Source organism: Anguilla anguilla, chromosome 11, assembly GCF_013347855.1.
Source record: "Anguilla anguilla isolate fAngAng1 chromosome 11, fAngAng1.pri, whole genome shotgun sequence".
Taxonomy (NCBI): domain Eukaryota; kingdom Metazoa; phylum Chordata; class Actinopteri; order Anguilliformes; family Anguillidae; genus Anguilla; species Anguilla anguilla.
Window position 1 is genome coordinate 31612084 of NC_049211.1, and position 18116 is coordinate 31630199.

Consider the following 18116-nt stretch of genomic DNA (forward strand, 5'->3'; position numbering starts at 1 on the left):
AACCCGTTGTATATAAGTGGAATAAACCCCTCCGGGCTGTCCCGGTTATTAGAAAATAATGTAGGCTACTTCGGTGGTAGTATGGGGTTACAGAAGAAATCATTTGACAGATGGACCGACGACAACGTCAGTGGGCTAATTTGCCTAATCTTCGCGGTACTTTAGACCCCGGTGGAAACGCAGACAACCATTGGCTGAAGGAACCTTTTAGTTCCTGGTAAAGTAGTTCCTGGGACTGAAAGTTCCGGGTAATTTTGGTGGAAACGCGGCTTAAGGCTATGGGCGGACGTTAGAGTAAGTGGCGCGGGTGAGAGCAAAATTTAATGTTGCAGTTTCGGGCGGGTGTGGGATGTGAAAAACAGTCTCGCGTAGACCTCTGTGGGAGAGCGTGGGGTCACAAGGAAATGGAGGGTGAGAAGGCGGGGTCACATGGGAATGACAGCGCAGGGGGGTCGCTCACCTCATTATCATGGGGGGGCAGCTGGTGCAGAAGCTGCTTGATTCGGTGCTTCTCTCCTGGGCTGTTCACATATGGAACCTTGTCCTCTGGGAGCGAGTTATAATACTGATGGACCTTAGAGGGAGCAGGGGGGTAAGTACAGGTTTTAACAACAAAAACACATCCTCCTTATGTGATGGCAGATGGTTCTTTGACACTCCAGAAGTTATTCCAAACAATTATCCTCATCATCCGGTACACTGCCAAAAGCTGGCACGAATGGAATTATTTTGGATTCTGTTGGTTTTCAAATGCAACAGACCATTGTAATTCTGAACGCAGAGCCCAGCCTGATCACTGATATTATTTATGGATTTCCATTATGGAGTTATTTGAATCTGGTCTTTCTCAGAATACAGAATTTAAGTGATTGCTTTGTTTTCCAAATCAAATACCTCACATAATAAAAATAGTTAAAATGAAATGTTAGATGTGACATTCAGATGATACAAAATTAAAATTTCAGTCTTCCTGATGGGCTTGATTGGTTAAAAAAGACTATCATTCTCATAGCGTTTTTTGGCTGAGACACTTTCCCAATCTTTGGGTCCTGTGAATTATTTCTGCAGAGGTAAGATGGTCTCTGCAAAGCAGCAACTGGAGAACTGTAAGCCGTTCATGGTGCCCCAGCAACGGCTGTTGCTAAGCAGAAACACTTACTAAATTAAGAGGTGAGATTTTGCTTGATGTAAAAAAAAGAAAGAAAAGAAAACAGGCTAAGGAAAGAAGTAGCTCGAACAGAGATCCCCAGAAAGATGTTATAAACCACAGAGTCAAGGATGACCCTGGATAACTATGTACCCTGCGCTTACTCCTGACCACAAAATGGTTCTCCGAAACCCAGAAACCTCTGTAAGTCACTAGGCTAATGAGTATACTGTGTGTAATGTGGGAAATGCAGTCTGACGTTCACATTCTAGTACAGAATAACCTGATGTGCCCCTTCATTTTGTATGCATGCACACTGCTGGGCTGAAATGTGTTCTAGTTTTTCCAAGCTGGCTTCCATATTTCACACTTACTGAGTAGGCTGCTATATTACGCTGTATGCAATGTTCTTGCCTCCTGTAACACTGGCTTTGTATATGTCTATAAGGAATGGCCCCAAACACAAAAAACATTGGAAAACCTAGTGTTGAGATTTATGAACATGACATGAAACATCAACTATGCTTCATGATAATAAATTAGAGAGAAAATGCCCAAAGGCCTCTGTGTTCCACAGATCTCCAGCAAACTGACAGCTCTGAAATAAGTGTAATCAGGACCCGATCCTGGCCTTTACTGGAAAGCAGACTGTAAGCACATTGCAATAATATAATTTTATACATGCAGATTTTTCAATTTCAGCAAAATAGTTTTTTTTAAAACAGCCCACAAAAATAGATAGCTATGACGTCAATGGTAAAAGGGAAGAAAACACATGCGTGCATGCACATACACATACACATACACATACACACACACAGTGGCAGACACTGAAACATTCATTTTCAGAAAACAGCACAGGCAAGAAAACAGGAGTGAATGCCACAGTAGCTTATAAAAGACAGCACGTTAGCATTTCGAGTGCTATTGAGACAAAAGCCCATTCCACTCGGTCGCACAATTCGCCTCTGCAGTAATTGAGACCTCCGCATCCAACCAGAGGCTAGGTCTTCAAAATAAAAGTCATAATTCATGGCTGATTGGGAGCGAGTATTATGTGATCTCGCCGTATCCCGGCAACACGCCTCATGCAGGGTCATTAAGGTGCGGATTATTGGCTGGGACTTCAACACAGGAGCTGATGAAAGCTCTTTAACAGAGCTGCCGGCTCTGACATCTACAGGCAATAGGATATTAATCAGTAAAAACTCCAAACCATAACCAAAAAAATTATGTTTACCCTTGTTGAGAGTATGAGAGGCCTGACAGGAACTCTCATTGAATGGGTGTTCTCTCTAAAAATGAAAAAGGACTTGAGGGTTTGGGAGGCCACATTTTCCAAATTCACAGATAATAAAGATTCTTGTTTTTGCTGCACTTCACAATGCTTTAAAATAAAGAGGCTGACACCTCCAGAAATCCTGGTATCTTTGAAAGCATACTTCAGTGACTCGGCTTTTGTCATGGTATGGTTTATTTCTGAATCCAAAGCATATGGTACAGTTTCAACCACAAGACAAAAGAAAACTAATCAAATTAGTTTCTTATAGTCATACAGTACATTCAACAAATCTTCTCTGGTTAACATACTGTATACATACTGATATACAGCAACATAAACATATGTATATCTACAGTATGTTAACCGGAGAAGATTTGTTGGATGTACTGTATGATTAAAATAAACTAATGTGATTAGTTTACTTATGTCTTGTGGTTGCAACTGTACCATACATTTTGGACAAATACGGACACACAGGACACCAAGTTTGGTCATAAATCTTGGATAGAAACATACACATAGTTGTCTTTACAGCCAGGCATACGTGAGAGTGAGGAAGGTACTGTGAAATCTGGGAAATTTTAGAAAGGCTAGGAATGCACAGTAAAATGTTGGGTACCTGTTCAGGTTTCAGTCCGGGGGGCACCCAGGCGTACTCCTCCAGGGCGCAACCAGAGTCGTCGTCAGAGGTGGAGTTCCTCTGGAAGTCGTACATCAGCTTGCTGACAGTTTTCTCCATCTCCCGGGGCATCACCCCCGCTGCATGCTCCACCCGCGGGCACTTACGATGGAGACAGATCCTCCTGCAGGGGGGACAGACAGGCCCGGCTTCACCTCATCTATCCATACTCAGGCTAACTCGGCTGACTGCTTGGACACAGAGTAGCCCTATCTCTTCTGCCCCCTAGGGGTGCAGGCAGTCCCACCCACAGAATGGGGACAAAGCATAGATCCACAGTTCAAACTCAGCACCGGCAACAGACTCTTTTCTGGGCCACAATACCACTCATTCCCATTTTCAGTGCTCAGAACAGTAAAACAAAAGGATTCCCCTTATGGAAATCACTTATTACACCCTAAACCCCATCATAAATCTTATTTTTAATAATTTCTAGTTATGTTGCCTCATTTATCTTTGCATGAAAAATCACATACTCTCTCAGCTTTCTGAACAACGCCTCAGATCACCTAATAAATCATTCAGAAATAAAGTTTTAGATGTCCATATGTAAAGTACTTACATTGTACTTATTTTCAGTGTATCCAGTACTTTAAATTACACCCATTCATATCGCAATCATGAATTTCAAAGCTGTTGTGTGCTTTAATATAGTAAGCTTCTAACAAGTTGCTATATTGGGACTACAACAAAAGGTTGCATTCCGCGAACATCATGACACAATGGGGTTAAGGGGTAACCTTTATGAGAAATGCTGCTCATCTTCTTATCCAACTATTTTAATTGTATTTGAATTTTTTTTACAAAAATGTAATCTATGTTACTTGATACAGCAACTAATAGTACTGAGTTGAAAATAAAAACAATCTATTGGCCATAAAGAAAGTGCAATGCATTGTGGTTTAATAAATGTACAACTATTTTAAAATGTAATTTAACTTAAATTTCTTTTATATTTGGAAATGTCATTTTTGGATCTCCTAAATTACATTTGGGTCTCTCAAATCGCATGTGAGCCATCATCTTGCTTAAACCAGTGGTTCTCAATGCCTATTTCTGGAAAACTGATGGCTTTTGATGGATTCCATTTTACTAAGCAGTTACAATAAGTGATCAATTAAAGCTGTTCAACGAATGGATATCATCTCACACACCAGGACCAGGTTTGAGAACTACAGGCTTAAGAGTCAGTCTAACACAGTGATCCTCAATCCTAATCCTGGAGAGCCACAGGGTTTCCTGGTATTTGTTGTTATTCAGTACTTGAGTAGCACATGACTGAGGATCACTGGTCTAACAGGTTACTGTGTGCTACTACTGGCTTTATGATAGATTTCAGCTGCTTTATGCTTGAGGATATTTCAGCCTAATTATGCAAGTGCATGCACTCAGTGATACTTTCATTGTTCCAAATTATGGGTAGAAACTGCAGCTCCCACAGAAACTGAATGGGTTCATTATACCTTCATACCAATATGTGACAAGTGATGAAAATCAGCAACCACAGTGGGACTGCAAATGAAGTTACCAACCTCCATATAAAAGCCTATCTGCACTGGAGTGTAAAGGTCCATCCTAATGGCAGAACCGAACAGGAGCTCTATGGCATCCTGGAAAAGGTCAGTCCCTTGGGAGACCACACAGCTGTACCAGTACTGCACAGGGTATAACTACTGCACTGTTACATGACTGACAGGAGAAGATGTTTTCTGCCTTTTACAAGTAAGAACTGTGGACGATGATTCAGACGGTAAACAGGTCACCATAAAAGCTGAGTCATCAACTCCCCCTTTCCCTTCCACTTATTATATAGTGCCTTCACCGGGTTTTAAAAGGAAACCGCATGAGTAATCCTGCCAGGGATTCAAAATTAGTCTGTACATAACCCTAAATGAATTCAATAGGAATTCAATTCACACTGAATTCAATAGGATAGTGGCATTGGCACTAAAATGACCTTGGGTTACCCAAAATGCACAGTGGGCGGAGGCAGAATAAGCTGGGGAGGCAAGCCGTGGGAACAGGATCAGGGTGGGTACATGGGTAAATCCAGAGTCCAGACACAGATTCTTTAGACTCAACAGATACTCAACTCCTGATAAAGGTTTGCCTGAGGACTGCAGGATAGCTCTGGATCAGCTGACTTGTAAGTTTTAAATGGGACGTTCCTGCTTACTAAGCTGCCTGCTTATTAAAAATAAATAAATAATGAAGCCCCGGTTACTCCCTGGTACCCCTAAGGAAGAACATGTACTAGTACAAGTGAAATAGGGAGAAATACATTTTTCATTTAGTTTTTTGCATTATCCGATACCCCTCCATACACATAACATTGCTTGTATCTCAAAAAGTACCAAAGATCCCACTCAAAGATTTATACAATACAGGTTACAGAACAATGCATCCAAGGACACTTCTGAAATAATCATAGTTGTACTTTGCTAAATCAGTAAATTACTGTATAAAAGTAAATCTCAGACCCTCAAATACCCAATTTAAAACATTCCATAAAACAACACCAAGATGCTATGGCTACAATGAATTGTTCTTGAAGGAGATATCAACAGGGCCAAAAATGGCCACAAAAGGATGCAAGTTTCTCTAAAGACCTTTGATATATTTCTGGTAATCAGGTGATTTACTCACAAATTACCCAAGGCTGATTACAAGATTAATTCTTGAGCACAAGATTAATTATTATATTATAAATACAAAAAAAAAACAATTGTATGATATTAAGTGTTTTTTATTATGCTGTGGTTTGGGTATTTTAAGCTATTATACTGCCAACTGCTGTAAGATTTGGTACTGATCTTTCAATACTTTGTTCACGATATCATCAACAAAATTTACATAAAAGTTTTTTTTTTCCAACAATCAGCTGTAGCAGAAAACCTGTTCAAAGTCACTTAACCAGCATTGACTGAACCTTAGGCACCGTAGGGGCATCATGGAATGATGCACAGGCATCTGCAAGGGCATGTCAGAATTGAATATATTAAATATAGCTGTGTAAGGAACAAGATGTTGTTGCTGAGGTGGAATAGCAAGCTAAGTTACCCAGCGAAAGCAATGTTGTGTCAATAAAGGGTACGTAGAGAAATATCATCACCAAGGTTCCTTGGATGAAATAGTATTACTTCATTCTCAGAGGAAATTAAATTGCACTGGAAATTTGTTAGAAGGCTTGATGACAAACTGACACAGTTGCCACATAGCAATAGTTTGCTAACCTGGCAACCCAGACAGCAAACACTAGTCGCCATTCTGACACATTACTACACTATACTGCCTTATACCATATTTATATAGCACTTTTTCTCAAACCTCAAAGCATTTTTTTACAGTGAAGAGGGGGAAACTCACCTCAGCCACCACCCTTGTGTATCTGAAATACTGTAGAACCTCAGAGATACAAATATCAGAGTTACAGACTGACCAGTCAAGCTAACTTCCACAGTAGCATTATCTTTATCCACAATAATATTATTAATATTTAAATAATGTCAGTGACTAGTCTGATTTAAAACCAATATAATCATCAAGATAAATATTTTATCTTGAACAGATAAAATGCCCCAGTAATATCCAAAGCACTGAACAGTATGTGCAGTAATGGCAAAAGCTTCATTCACAAAACTGATTGCTGTAGAACTTCATTCAAAAACATTCAAAATCTGTTTAAATGCTGCGCACATTACCTTATCTTGTTAAAAAAAACCCTAGTTGCAAACACTGAGAAAGACTACATCTGAGAATCGAATAGGCTGGAAGTTTCATATTCATATATTTCCAGATCACTAACCATGGATATCCTTCCATTCACTTCTAGGCTATATCATTTTTTTTTTTTTTTGATTTTCTGTTGAATATTGTCAAAATCACTGCTCCCTTTACATACAAGACACCTCTGCCTTTTCTCATAGGATTACATTTCAATTACTTTTCTGCCAGGGAAATATGAAAATTAAAACGACTTTCCTTAAATATATTAGCAGCCTATAAATGTATCTGGTACTGGTACAGAAAGTTAGAAGCCTGCAGTAATAGTACAGTGCATTGTACGTCACAGCAGACTATACAAACTAACATTTTTTTAACATTTAAATAAATTCCATTTTACTTGTATATCACTTTTTTACACACTGGAATACTGTCACAAAGACAGAGGAAAACAGGGCCTGAACATTGAGCTATGGCATTAAATAGACCTGGGTTGTCTTTTGTTCATGCGGCTGACTAACCTATGCTAATTTTTATTTTTTTTAAATATATTTTTGAGTAGGTTCCACATTAAACCATTGAAAGTGCTAATTTTACATTTTAATTTATTAGTAATAAAAACAAGCATGCTGTTTAAAATTAGGTTTTATGTCATTTGCAACAGGAAACGGGAAGTTTGAGAACATATTTATTGCAGCTTCAGATGGTTAAAGAGGGCACTGGGAGGTGGATGTTAAGTGTAGGATATGTGCCATCAGGCTACGCACTGCTCTAAATTAGAACAGGAGATACACAACGCTTCAGCATCACACCAGCAGTTAAAAAACAAAGGCCTAAATTTGTCAGCAAGCGGGGGTGGTGATGCAGATGGGAAAAAAAACTTGTGCGTTTAAAAAATAAAACTTTATTAGTTCATAAAACTGTAATTAAACATGAATATACCAACTTAAATTAAACATGTCCTACCAATTTTTTTCCACCAAATGCATCTATGTGACATTAATGTTAGAGAATAAGCTTTTCTCACCAATTCTTGAGCCAACTGGCAAATACACCATCTTTTTTTTTTGAAAATCTTTATAGGTAACTGGAACATTTCTTTGGCAAACAGCACCATATAAGTATTTCAACAAGCTTAAAACAACACTTTTCGTGTTGGCTAATGGATGGGGTATATTGTAGCATTTTATTTTAAAACATTTTTAAAATTCCCAGTTAAAAATAATTCCCTCTGTGAAACACCAACCAACAAAGGATTATTTGCTCTCTACACTGCATTACCATACATAACCTTTCAATTTACTGTACCTGTCAGACCTGACTACCATGCTGAGATTATGCCTGTACTCCTGCTGAAAAGCTGCAGCTCACTGTCTTCAGTATAAACCCCGGGAAACCGGGTAGAAATAGCCAATAGCATTACATAAATAAAGCCAAGTGAATCCATCTCCTTATGCAGGCTCTCTACAGGAGTCCTGCAAGGCCTATCCCTCAACAAGTCTCACCCTGCTCCAGAGATATGAAAATAAAAGGCCGGAGGGCCGCAGTGTCTGCTGGTTTTTCAGCTCTTCAGAGCTTAATTTAAGTAACTGGCTGACTAAAGAGTCAAAACAAATGTTTCCATGGACTGAACCGGCTGCTGATAGAAAGGGAACCACGCAGATCTGCAGGCACCGCGGCCCTCCAGGACTGGCGTTTGATGTCCCTGCACTACGCAGCATCTCCAGCCTCAGTCATCTCCTGTCCTGTCATCGCCGCGCTGGCTTTCCTCAGCTCTTTCTCTCCTTTCCCCCCGCTGAGTCACACATCTACGCATGGATCATGGCACGTCTCAGTGAAATATCTGTGTGGGTGAGCAGCGACCATCTGAAGCTCAAGCTCTCTGAAAACAGCTTTACGTGCCAAGCCGATGCACTGTTCTCCCAGAATCTCACCATTGCACTTCCAGGACATAATCTCACTTCCAGGACCTCTCCGTCCCGCTTCCACGACCTCTCCGTCTCCCTTGCAGAACCTCTCCATTGTCTTGGATGGCTTCACACAGACAGCAGCCAAGAGTGCTTAAGATCTTCTGTGTCAATATCGGTGACCAGTTCTCTTTCTCCAAGAACAGCGTGTCAGTGACCTGAGCCTGCGGGCTCTTCCTCTACAGCAGGGCTGACAAACTCAAGTCCTGGAGTACTGCAGTGCATGCCTGCTTTTGCCAGGTTTCCTTTCCATCAGCAGTCAATTTATGCCTCGGAAATGAGGCGTGCAATCTCTTTAGTTAATTAATAGGTCACTTAAATTAATCACTTACTGTAAATCCTGATACACTGCCAACTTTGGCCCTCCAGCACTGGAGTCAGACGCCCCTGCCCTCCAACATCTAATTCTTTACCACCTGAGTGCACTGTTGCCACTGAACTCCTTGTCCAGGTTCTTTTGTACCTAGTATACTACAATTGCTCCCAACATGCACCACTAAACCACGCCAACTCATCCAGAACATGGCCACTCTCCTTCCTCACCAGGACTTCACTGTGATCTTATACCGCTGGCCTCAGCCTCAGTCTGGCCTCTTTTCCACCCTAGCCCAACAGTGTGGGATTCAGCTGCCTGTGACAGTCAGGACAGGACAGTAGCATCCTCTTCATCCTCAAGCTCAGACTGAAAGCCCACCTCTACACAGATCCTAACCACCTGGACCATTCACAGCAGCTTTGACACTTAATATCTTACTTAGTTTTTTACTGGCATTATGGTTCATTTTGGGACTGTTACTGACTCATCTGCTCAGTTGACTGTAATTTTCCTGTTAATTTGCACTTTATGTTGTTTGCCATAATGGCTTTGGAAGTCACATAAAACATAATCCTAAAATTAGTCCTCAGCCATTAAAAAAATGTACCATATTTATGATCTGTCATCGAAAAATAAGTAGGCCTACATTAAGAACAAATTCTGCCATTTTGAGGTTATTTTCCGGTAAAGTAACATGTGTCTACAGCTCGTGAGAAATGTGTGAGGCTCTATGATATACGCTGTTTGTTCTGGGCAGGCTGACGATAAAAAAATCTATTTCCTTTATATTTTGCATCAACTTCACAGCCTCCTTTGTACTTTGCAGCTTCAGTGTGGGCGTACATGAGAGCAGCTTCTTATTTATGTAGAATCCAACATGAGAGGAGATTTTTCGACGAGGCATCTACACAGTAAAATGTCCAGTGTTAATTCAACTCCAACAGAGTTTATGCAATAGGAGCCACATGTACACTTCATTGAACACAAAATTTTACTGCGTAGTGCTCAGCCGGATATTTTTTTAATTCTTTCCTCAAGATTGTCTTTATTCTGCAGTATTCAGTATTCTGAAATACCAGTTTCAATGTTTCCTGCTATAATTCACTGCACTGTATTCACATGAAAGAAAATCCTTCTGATCATGCCCTGGATGGTGTTTGTGTTCCAGCACTATAATTTACAGGCCTGCTTCACCAACAGCCCTCTCTAGTAATGCACATGATCTGTATTCCATAGAATGGACCATCAGAGCATTTTGTTCAGTGATACCAGTGTTTATCTTTTCCTCCGAAATGTCGCCCCCCTCAAAGTGGGGATGCAGTTACTTAAATTAGTTGTTAGTCCACTGCTAGTTTTTTCAAGTGCCAATCCAGAGGCCTTTTTATGAAGCCAGGATAGTCAATACACAATGAGTGGTTCGGTTGTAAACTGTCACTCCAAACGCACAAGCACAGTGGGGTTTACAGACATCAAACACATAGGCTACTGACGCTCGTGCGCGCCCGAGGCGTCCCCAAAATAAGAACTAGAATAAAAACATGGATTTCGCACACGTAGCGGCTTCGAATTGTCATCCACAATATCCCCTTCTCTCAGTATAAAGTGGGCTTCGAAACATCATTCTTGTAACGTATACTGGCGCGTTCATTTAATCTATTGCACGAGTCAACGAATAACAGCAACCCGCGCAGTTTTTAATCAATACAACTCAATTGCGAAAACATATGTTCCTTGCTTGCAGTCCATTTAATCTTTCAAACGTATATTTTCACTCTACTCAACCACATCAAATCATACGACATAGAAAACTATTACACAATCGAAACACAAATCTTGAAAAACAAACATGCAGAACGCCGCGCATATCTACGTCGTACGTAATTTACCTTCAAAATAGATTTTTAAAGCTTGACTTATCCCATCTGCCAATGTTAGTTTTTTACAATGCTGTCCATTTTCACATCGCCTCCGTAGCATCGCAACCACCACGACGCATCTCACTCCAGTTCTGTCGTCCGTGTGGCACCGCAAGCTGTAGTTTACCTCCCTAGACGGAAAAAATAAGCCCTCTCTCTACATCACTCTCACAACCCAGGATAGACTATTACCTAACAACGAATTGGAGCCTGTTGTTTCTTCCTCTCTGTCCCGTAAGATATCTGATGATTTGAGGTACAAATGGTGCAGACGTTTACCTTAATTCCCTTATTTGAATAAAACTACGTTAGATCTGATATTTTCCCCAGCTGCAAAAATCAAAAAGAATAGTAACGAGCCAAGTCACCTGTCAAGTGTCCGCTCGTTTTTATTCGCTTACTGCTGACACAGGGTCCGTATCCGGTGATAATATTTAGCAGTGATGTCAATAAGATACTTCTAACATAATTTTCACTGTTAACAAAAGGACTGCGCTGTAGGAACAGTACAGAGAGTTCGGAGCGAATCAGGCTAACCAAACGGCTGAATACTGGCTACAACTGTACCCTCACGGTACTGAATAAAGTAGGCGAACCCCACTCATTACGACGTTGATTAAAATACTCATACAACAAGGGGAGCTTAATCTATATTTGTGATGTAGTCGTATTATGGTCATATTTGAAGTGTAAATTGTATTTCGTACATGGCTGTCATAATTGCACTCCACTCTTAACGGACAGATGTCGTTTTCTTACTCACGACATTTAATACAACCTATGGCACGCGCTTAGTGCGGCAGAGGAGTTACCACAAAACTGGAACAACCTCGGAACGACCCTATACATTCAGTGGAATAGTCCACAAAGAGCATTGTCCACATACAGTACCCTAATTCACCCAGACTTGGCAAGAGTAAAAGTTCCCAAACTGTCTTTTATTTACACGCGCTGTCATGTAGCTCTGCACTTTGCCGAAGCAATCATCTGTCTTCTTTAAATGCGTCTGCCTGTTATCTGAGCTATACTGGCTGGGACCCCTGCTATTATATATACATTCCTGCGCTCTTGCCATCAGCCCTGTGCCTCTCAATGTCCTGTTGCGCTACACTTAACTGAACAAGGAGCGCAATGTTTAATGTGAGCACTCACCTATCACAGTCTACAGGCCACCCAGTACTCCAGGAAGGCCAGTGAATATTTTACATCATACAGACCACATAGTACTGCCTGATAGCAGCCACTATTTCACATGCAGTAGCAGAGCCAGTGAATATTGTACACTCTGCAGGCCACACTGTAGCACAGAATATCCAGTGACTATTTTACATCCAACAGGGCACACAGCAACACAGGCTAGCTTTCACAGATTTCAGAGGCCTGGAGCATGGCAAGGGAGAACTAATGCATTTTTCAACAGACCCCAAGAACATTGCACTTTTCTGCTGGCAAATCAGGTAAACAGTGAGCCTTTTCTGCAGTTCTATCTCAAGCAGGGTATTGAAAGTCAAGTGAATTTCAGGTAAGATGGAAACTGGACAAGAGAACCCAAGACAGTCATCCTTCATTGCTCACTTTTAACAGACTGGAAGGATGATCTGTATACATCTAAATAGTAAGCTACCAAATACCTAATTCATCCTCTCACCAGTGGTTGACAGCGACACAATGAAAATTTTCATGAATCTCAGAAACATAGCACCTAGACATACAGTATGTCACTAAACAAGGAAAAACTCACAGCCATGTATCTGGGAAACTGGAAGAAAACAAGATTTCAAAGTGTTATCATATAAAGTGTTGTTATTATTACATAAAGTGTTATTTATTCCTCATGTTTTATGTTTTACTTAGTGATCAACCATGTATTTCTACACTGGCACTGTTGCTATGCCACCCACACCCACAGCTAGAGACCATTTCCCACACTACAACCTGCGCACTGAACAGAGAGGCACATCTCTCACCCATGGTAACTGATAACCTGGCTGCTGACATCGTCCAAACTGTGGACTTGAGTTAGCAATATACAGGCGCTGATGTGGCCAAAAATTAGCTAGCTATCAAGCAATGTTATCTAACCAGACAGCTCCGTAAATTATCTGTCCCCATTTTGTAAGCAAATTTCCGGCAAGCCACTGTTAGATAGCTACCTTTGAAATACTTTTTTCAGATGGAAAAAGAGAGTACTTCAGTAACTTGATTTACAGAAGTGCCAAGCACTGCACTAAATACAATTAGGCAGCTAGCTACAAAACTGAACTAAAGCAAGCTTAATGTGATTAAATTGATCCGGACAAAGTTTAAATAGCAGACTTACTTCCTTTGCCCTGCTGTGTTCCTTTACAAGGAGCTTCGAGAGATAAATGCTAATTAACATTCACATTTTATACAGCTTTTTTGTCCAGCATCAGTGCCCTATCACTAAAGGATGGGCTCAGGTAGCATGAAGGGCCTCATGCCTCAGCTCATCCTAAATGCAAAAAGGCTTTATCTCATAAACACTGCTTCCTTTTCATGCACTATATGGATAATATCAGTGACAGTCACACTCACGTTGTGAAAATGTCTTTTTTAAGTCAACACTTGCTCAAAATTCACATGCAAACGTTCGTTATATTCGATAGAGACCAAGGTTTACTTTTAACTGCACATGCTGCATTAAATAGCACCAGCGTTCAGCGCTTGTTGACGTATATGACAGTATCCTCGCCCCTTTCTGACAGTAAATCTAAGCATGTGAATGTACAAGACGTCGTTCAGCCTTTGAGAGTGAAATGATGACTAATGAATGCCTACAGTGTTCGAGGCATTTGTCACCAAGTGTGACAAGATTTGATCGCACAACAATGGAATTCAGTGTTTAACAAGTCGGCTGATAGACAAAGGAAATAATAGAGACTTCATAAAACAGAAGAAAAGGGATAAAATGGTTTAGCAGATGAGACACATATAGTCTAAAATATTCATATTATATTAACATCTATCTTAATTTTAGAGGTAAGACCTATGTTTACTCTATTTCTTAATGAGGAGAATAGGTCACCAAAGCCATCTAAGCTCTCAATTTACATTTATTTACAGAATGGAGACGCTCCTTTTGTGACCTGGTAAAGATTCTGGCAAATCACCATTTGGAGACTTTCTTTTCTCACATGGTGAACATTCCAGCAAATCACCATTCTTTAATGAGTTCCCCTTAGATTCCTCTTGAATTGCACCAATGAAGAGGTAAACAGATGCTGATCTAGTGAGGCTTGCCAATGACAATATTGACACCTGCTTCTTTTTTTTCTTTGTCTGTAAGAGGTCCCTGTTGTAGAATGATTGGGTGGGTGTTAATAGATGCATAGGACATGTCTGTCTATAACTTCCTAATCTTTGCCAAGGATTCCAAATGAGACACACACAAATGCTTACAGAAACACACATAAACAAACACACACACATGCAAATGTACAAACACATGCTTACACAAATGCATGCAAGGAAGTCAGTTCTCCAATTAAACCAAGTCCACTAAGGATGTGAATTGGTGTGATGTCATTGAAATGTTAATTAGCAACAGTACTAAGCTAGGGTTGTCAGAATTTGTGAAAACTGGACAATAACACACACAGCTGGTAGCTTTATTGCGAATTAGGTGGGGAGGTGTCGGGACCAATGACAGATGAGCAGACAGGAGTGGGGAGGTGGTGAATGGTGGTTGGTTATGCTTGCTATGGCTATGACCAAAAGTATCTGGACACCCCTTGGTCTCTGGCTGTTTCTCATGGATTGGGCTAGGCCACATTGTTCCAGTGAAGGAAAATGTTAATTATATGGCCTACAATGACATTCTAGACAAATCTGTGATTCCTAAACAGTTTGGAGAAGGCCCTATCCAGTTTCAGCATGACAGTGCTCCCTGACATACAGCATGGTCCATGTTGAGAACGGTGTGGAAGAACTTGGCCTGCGCAGAGCCCTGACCTCAACCCCATCCAACACCTTTGGGATCAATTGGAAAGCCAATGGCAAGCCAGGCCTAATCGCCAAATCAGTGCCCCACCTTACTAATGGTCTTAGATTAATGGAAGCAAATCCTTCCATACATACTCCAACATCTAGTATAAAGCCTTCCCAGAAGAGTGGAGGTTATTATAGCAGCAAAGGGTGGACCAACTCCATATTAATGCCCATAATTTTGGATGAGATGTTGGATGTCAGGTGTCCAAATACATTTGGCCATGTGGTGTAGGTAATGGAAGGGATCATGGACCAGGGAGTGGGTCAGATGGCAATTCATTATTAACTAACGGTACATTTTTCATTTCTCAGAACAGAGATTTATTGTCCGGTCAGGACCACAAACCTGTACAAATTATTTGAAAAGAGGATATTCTGGTTGAAAACTGGGCATCTGGCAACCCTGTGCTAAAATACTGTGCCACAATATTCCTAGTTGTAACAGGGATACATCATTTGGTCCATTTCCAATTCCTCAATGTACTAAAGCTGTTATATGCAATTTGTTGTATTCTGTTGTGACCATTGGATTCTGGAAGGCATGTCCCATGAAGTTGAATCTCGCAGTCATCCCAGACCAAAACACTTAAAGACTTAAAATCATGGCTGACAGTGGTTACATTCCCCGTGCCTGTGGTGGTTACTACTTTTGCTGAGTGAGTTACTGAAGAAATTTCTCTCTCTCTCACTCTCTCCATTTCTCTCTATCACTCTCTCTCCCATCAGGTTTTTCTATTTGTCTTTTACAGTCAAGTGGCTTTATATGGGTAGCTATGTTTAATATATCTGCATTAACTTCAGTGGTGTCAAGCCAAAGGAATGATCGCTGAAATGCAACAACTAGCAATGTTTTGTTAAATATAGCAGTATGAATGAATAGGCTGAATAATTTCAGTCAATCTATGTGTTTATCTATTTATCCTCTCTCACTCTTCTCCCTATCTCTCTTCTTTTTCTATTCGTCAGTACACTCGGTCACCATGGCATCTGTCTGAGCAAGTATCCACGGTAACCTTCTCTACCTCCTTTAACAAGACGTGTGTGATCAATACAAGATGGCTGGTGGAAGAATGCTTATTTGTCATTAGCTTTACCGGCAGACTTGCAACAAACATTAAAAATATGTATAACTTTTCCACCTGAGCAGATTATGCAAATTTAAGCCTCTTAAGAGATTCAGTCCAGCCTCAAGCACTTTGCTTTTAGCTTCTCAATATCAATATCATAACTGAAATTAAATCAATCAAATCCCCATTATAATTAAAAAACAGTCACAGTTAGTGATCCTATTAAAAGAAAAAAAAAAAAAAATATATATATATATATATATATATATAAGAAATGCATTTTTATGACTTTTTAAGAATTAAAAACACTAAAAGACATTTTAAAATATAAAACATTATTATTATTATTATTATTAGTATTATTATTATTATTATTATAGAAGAAGTTCTTAGAGTTTGCATAATATATGTGTTAGCAGTTTGTAAATAATCCATGCTAGTATTTTTAAAAAATCTTGGATATATGCCACTGGGGTCTGTTGGCATGTTTTCTTTAGGTTATTGTAACTTTTTTAGTACTACATCATTCTGTACCTCAGTATCCTCCAGCTGTTCCAAGATTTCAGTGTTGATGTTTGTTTGACTTACACCAACAAACAAAAAATAGTTACCATTAAAAAGGAACACTGATAAAGGTGAATGGAAGGAAGTGGGAATCATTATTTTAAAATATAATTCAAGTATTGCCAAACATGGTATTTGTATTCGGCACCATCCCTAGTACTTCCTTTTTCTTATTTGTCCACATCCTTTGTATTTTTTCAGATTATACATTTGAAATATATCAGGAAGTCCTGTTCTTGAGTGTGGGTATGAATTTATGTTCTTTCATGTTTAATACCCACACTCAAGAACAGGACTTTCTGATATATTTCAAATGTATAATCTGAAAAAAGACATGGACAAATAAGAAGACAGTAAATACTAGGGATGGTGCTGAATACAAATACCATATTCGGCAACACTCGAACAATGTGTCCTCTCTGAAAGTTTTCTCCTCTCGAATTTTGCTGATATTGTTCTGATTTGAATCTGTTTTTCCCACCTCTTTGATGTGATTTGCTCAGAAGTCAGCACCAAGTTTCTCAATTTGACGCACACACACACCTGCAGAGAGACAGCGAGTGAGAGTTTCCCTTAACATTAGGCCAGTGTGACACCATGGGGCTTTGGGGACTTTAAAATTAAAACAACACCTTCAATGCTATATCCTCCTCCTCCTTCCACAACTTTCATAAATATTTGTATTAAAATAACTGCGTTTAAAAAAATTCCAGACACTAAACGACATGTGCTTTTACTCAAATGCAAATGTGTAATTGTCTACAATATTCAACAACTAAATAATGGCGGTTCGATAAAATTTCCTATCAAATTAATTCCGCATGTATAATCACACAAAATTCATTCACTGCAATCATGTGAAGAAGTTGATAAAGCCTTTAGGGTGGGCATGAACAATTGTAAACACCAGTATAGAAATGACAGGCGTAGAACTTCGCAGAGATAATGCCACCAACATATTTTCAAGCTTTTTCTGAAACTGAGACTTTGAATAAACGGAATATAGCAGCTACATGATAACTCTGTGAAATGTACTCAATCTAATCAAACATTTCAATCAAAATATGTTTTTTCTCGGTACAACTTTATGGGGGGGGGGGGGGGCAGGGGTGAGGGTTTAACAGTTTCCAATATTGGGGGGGGGGGGGCATGCCCAAAACTGTATTATTATTTATGTCATTGTAAAACTATGGCTTTAATGCTTTTATATCTCAACAATTGCAGCGTCAGTGATTATGATGGTAAAAATCTGGGATTTTTGGCATTTTATACAGCTTCCTTGTTAAACTCCACCCACTTCCAGTTTATGCCATGCCTACTTCTGGTTTTTATCCAAATACAAATACAGAGAAAAAAAATTTGGTTGAACAAATACAGATACAAATACAAATAGTGGCATCTTCCTCTATCCCTAGTAAATGTATCCCAAAAAATACAATAAAAAGTT

At 39.8% G+C, this 18116-nt stretch overlaps 1 protein-coding gene across 4 annotated transcripts in view; it reads right to left on the reverse strand.

The window, feature by feature from the left end:
* The window catches only part of LOC118207898 (prickle-like protein 2), a 51450-nt gene that overhangs the window by 14373 nt on the left and 18961 nt on the right, over positions 1 to 18116 (reverse strand). For 2 of the 4 annotated variants that reach the window (XM_035382077.1, XM_035382079.1), the window contains 2 exons: positions 3049 to 3232; positions 461 to 574 (listed from right to left, as the gene is read on the reverse strand). In XM_035382077.1, the coding sequence (XP_035237968.1) occupies positions 461 to 574; positions 3049 to 3232 (298 nt within the window). Of the gene's footprint in view, positions 1 to 460; positions 575 to 3048; positions 3233 to 11000; positions 11364 to 11398; positions 11608 to 18116 lie in introns of those variants that run through there. The other 2 variants (XM_035382080.1, XM_035382078.1) reach the window with 2 other exon arrangements.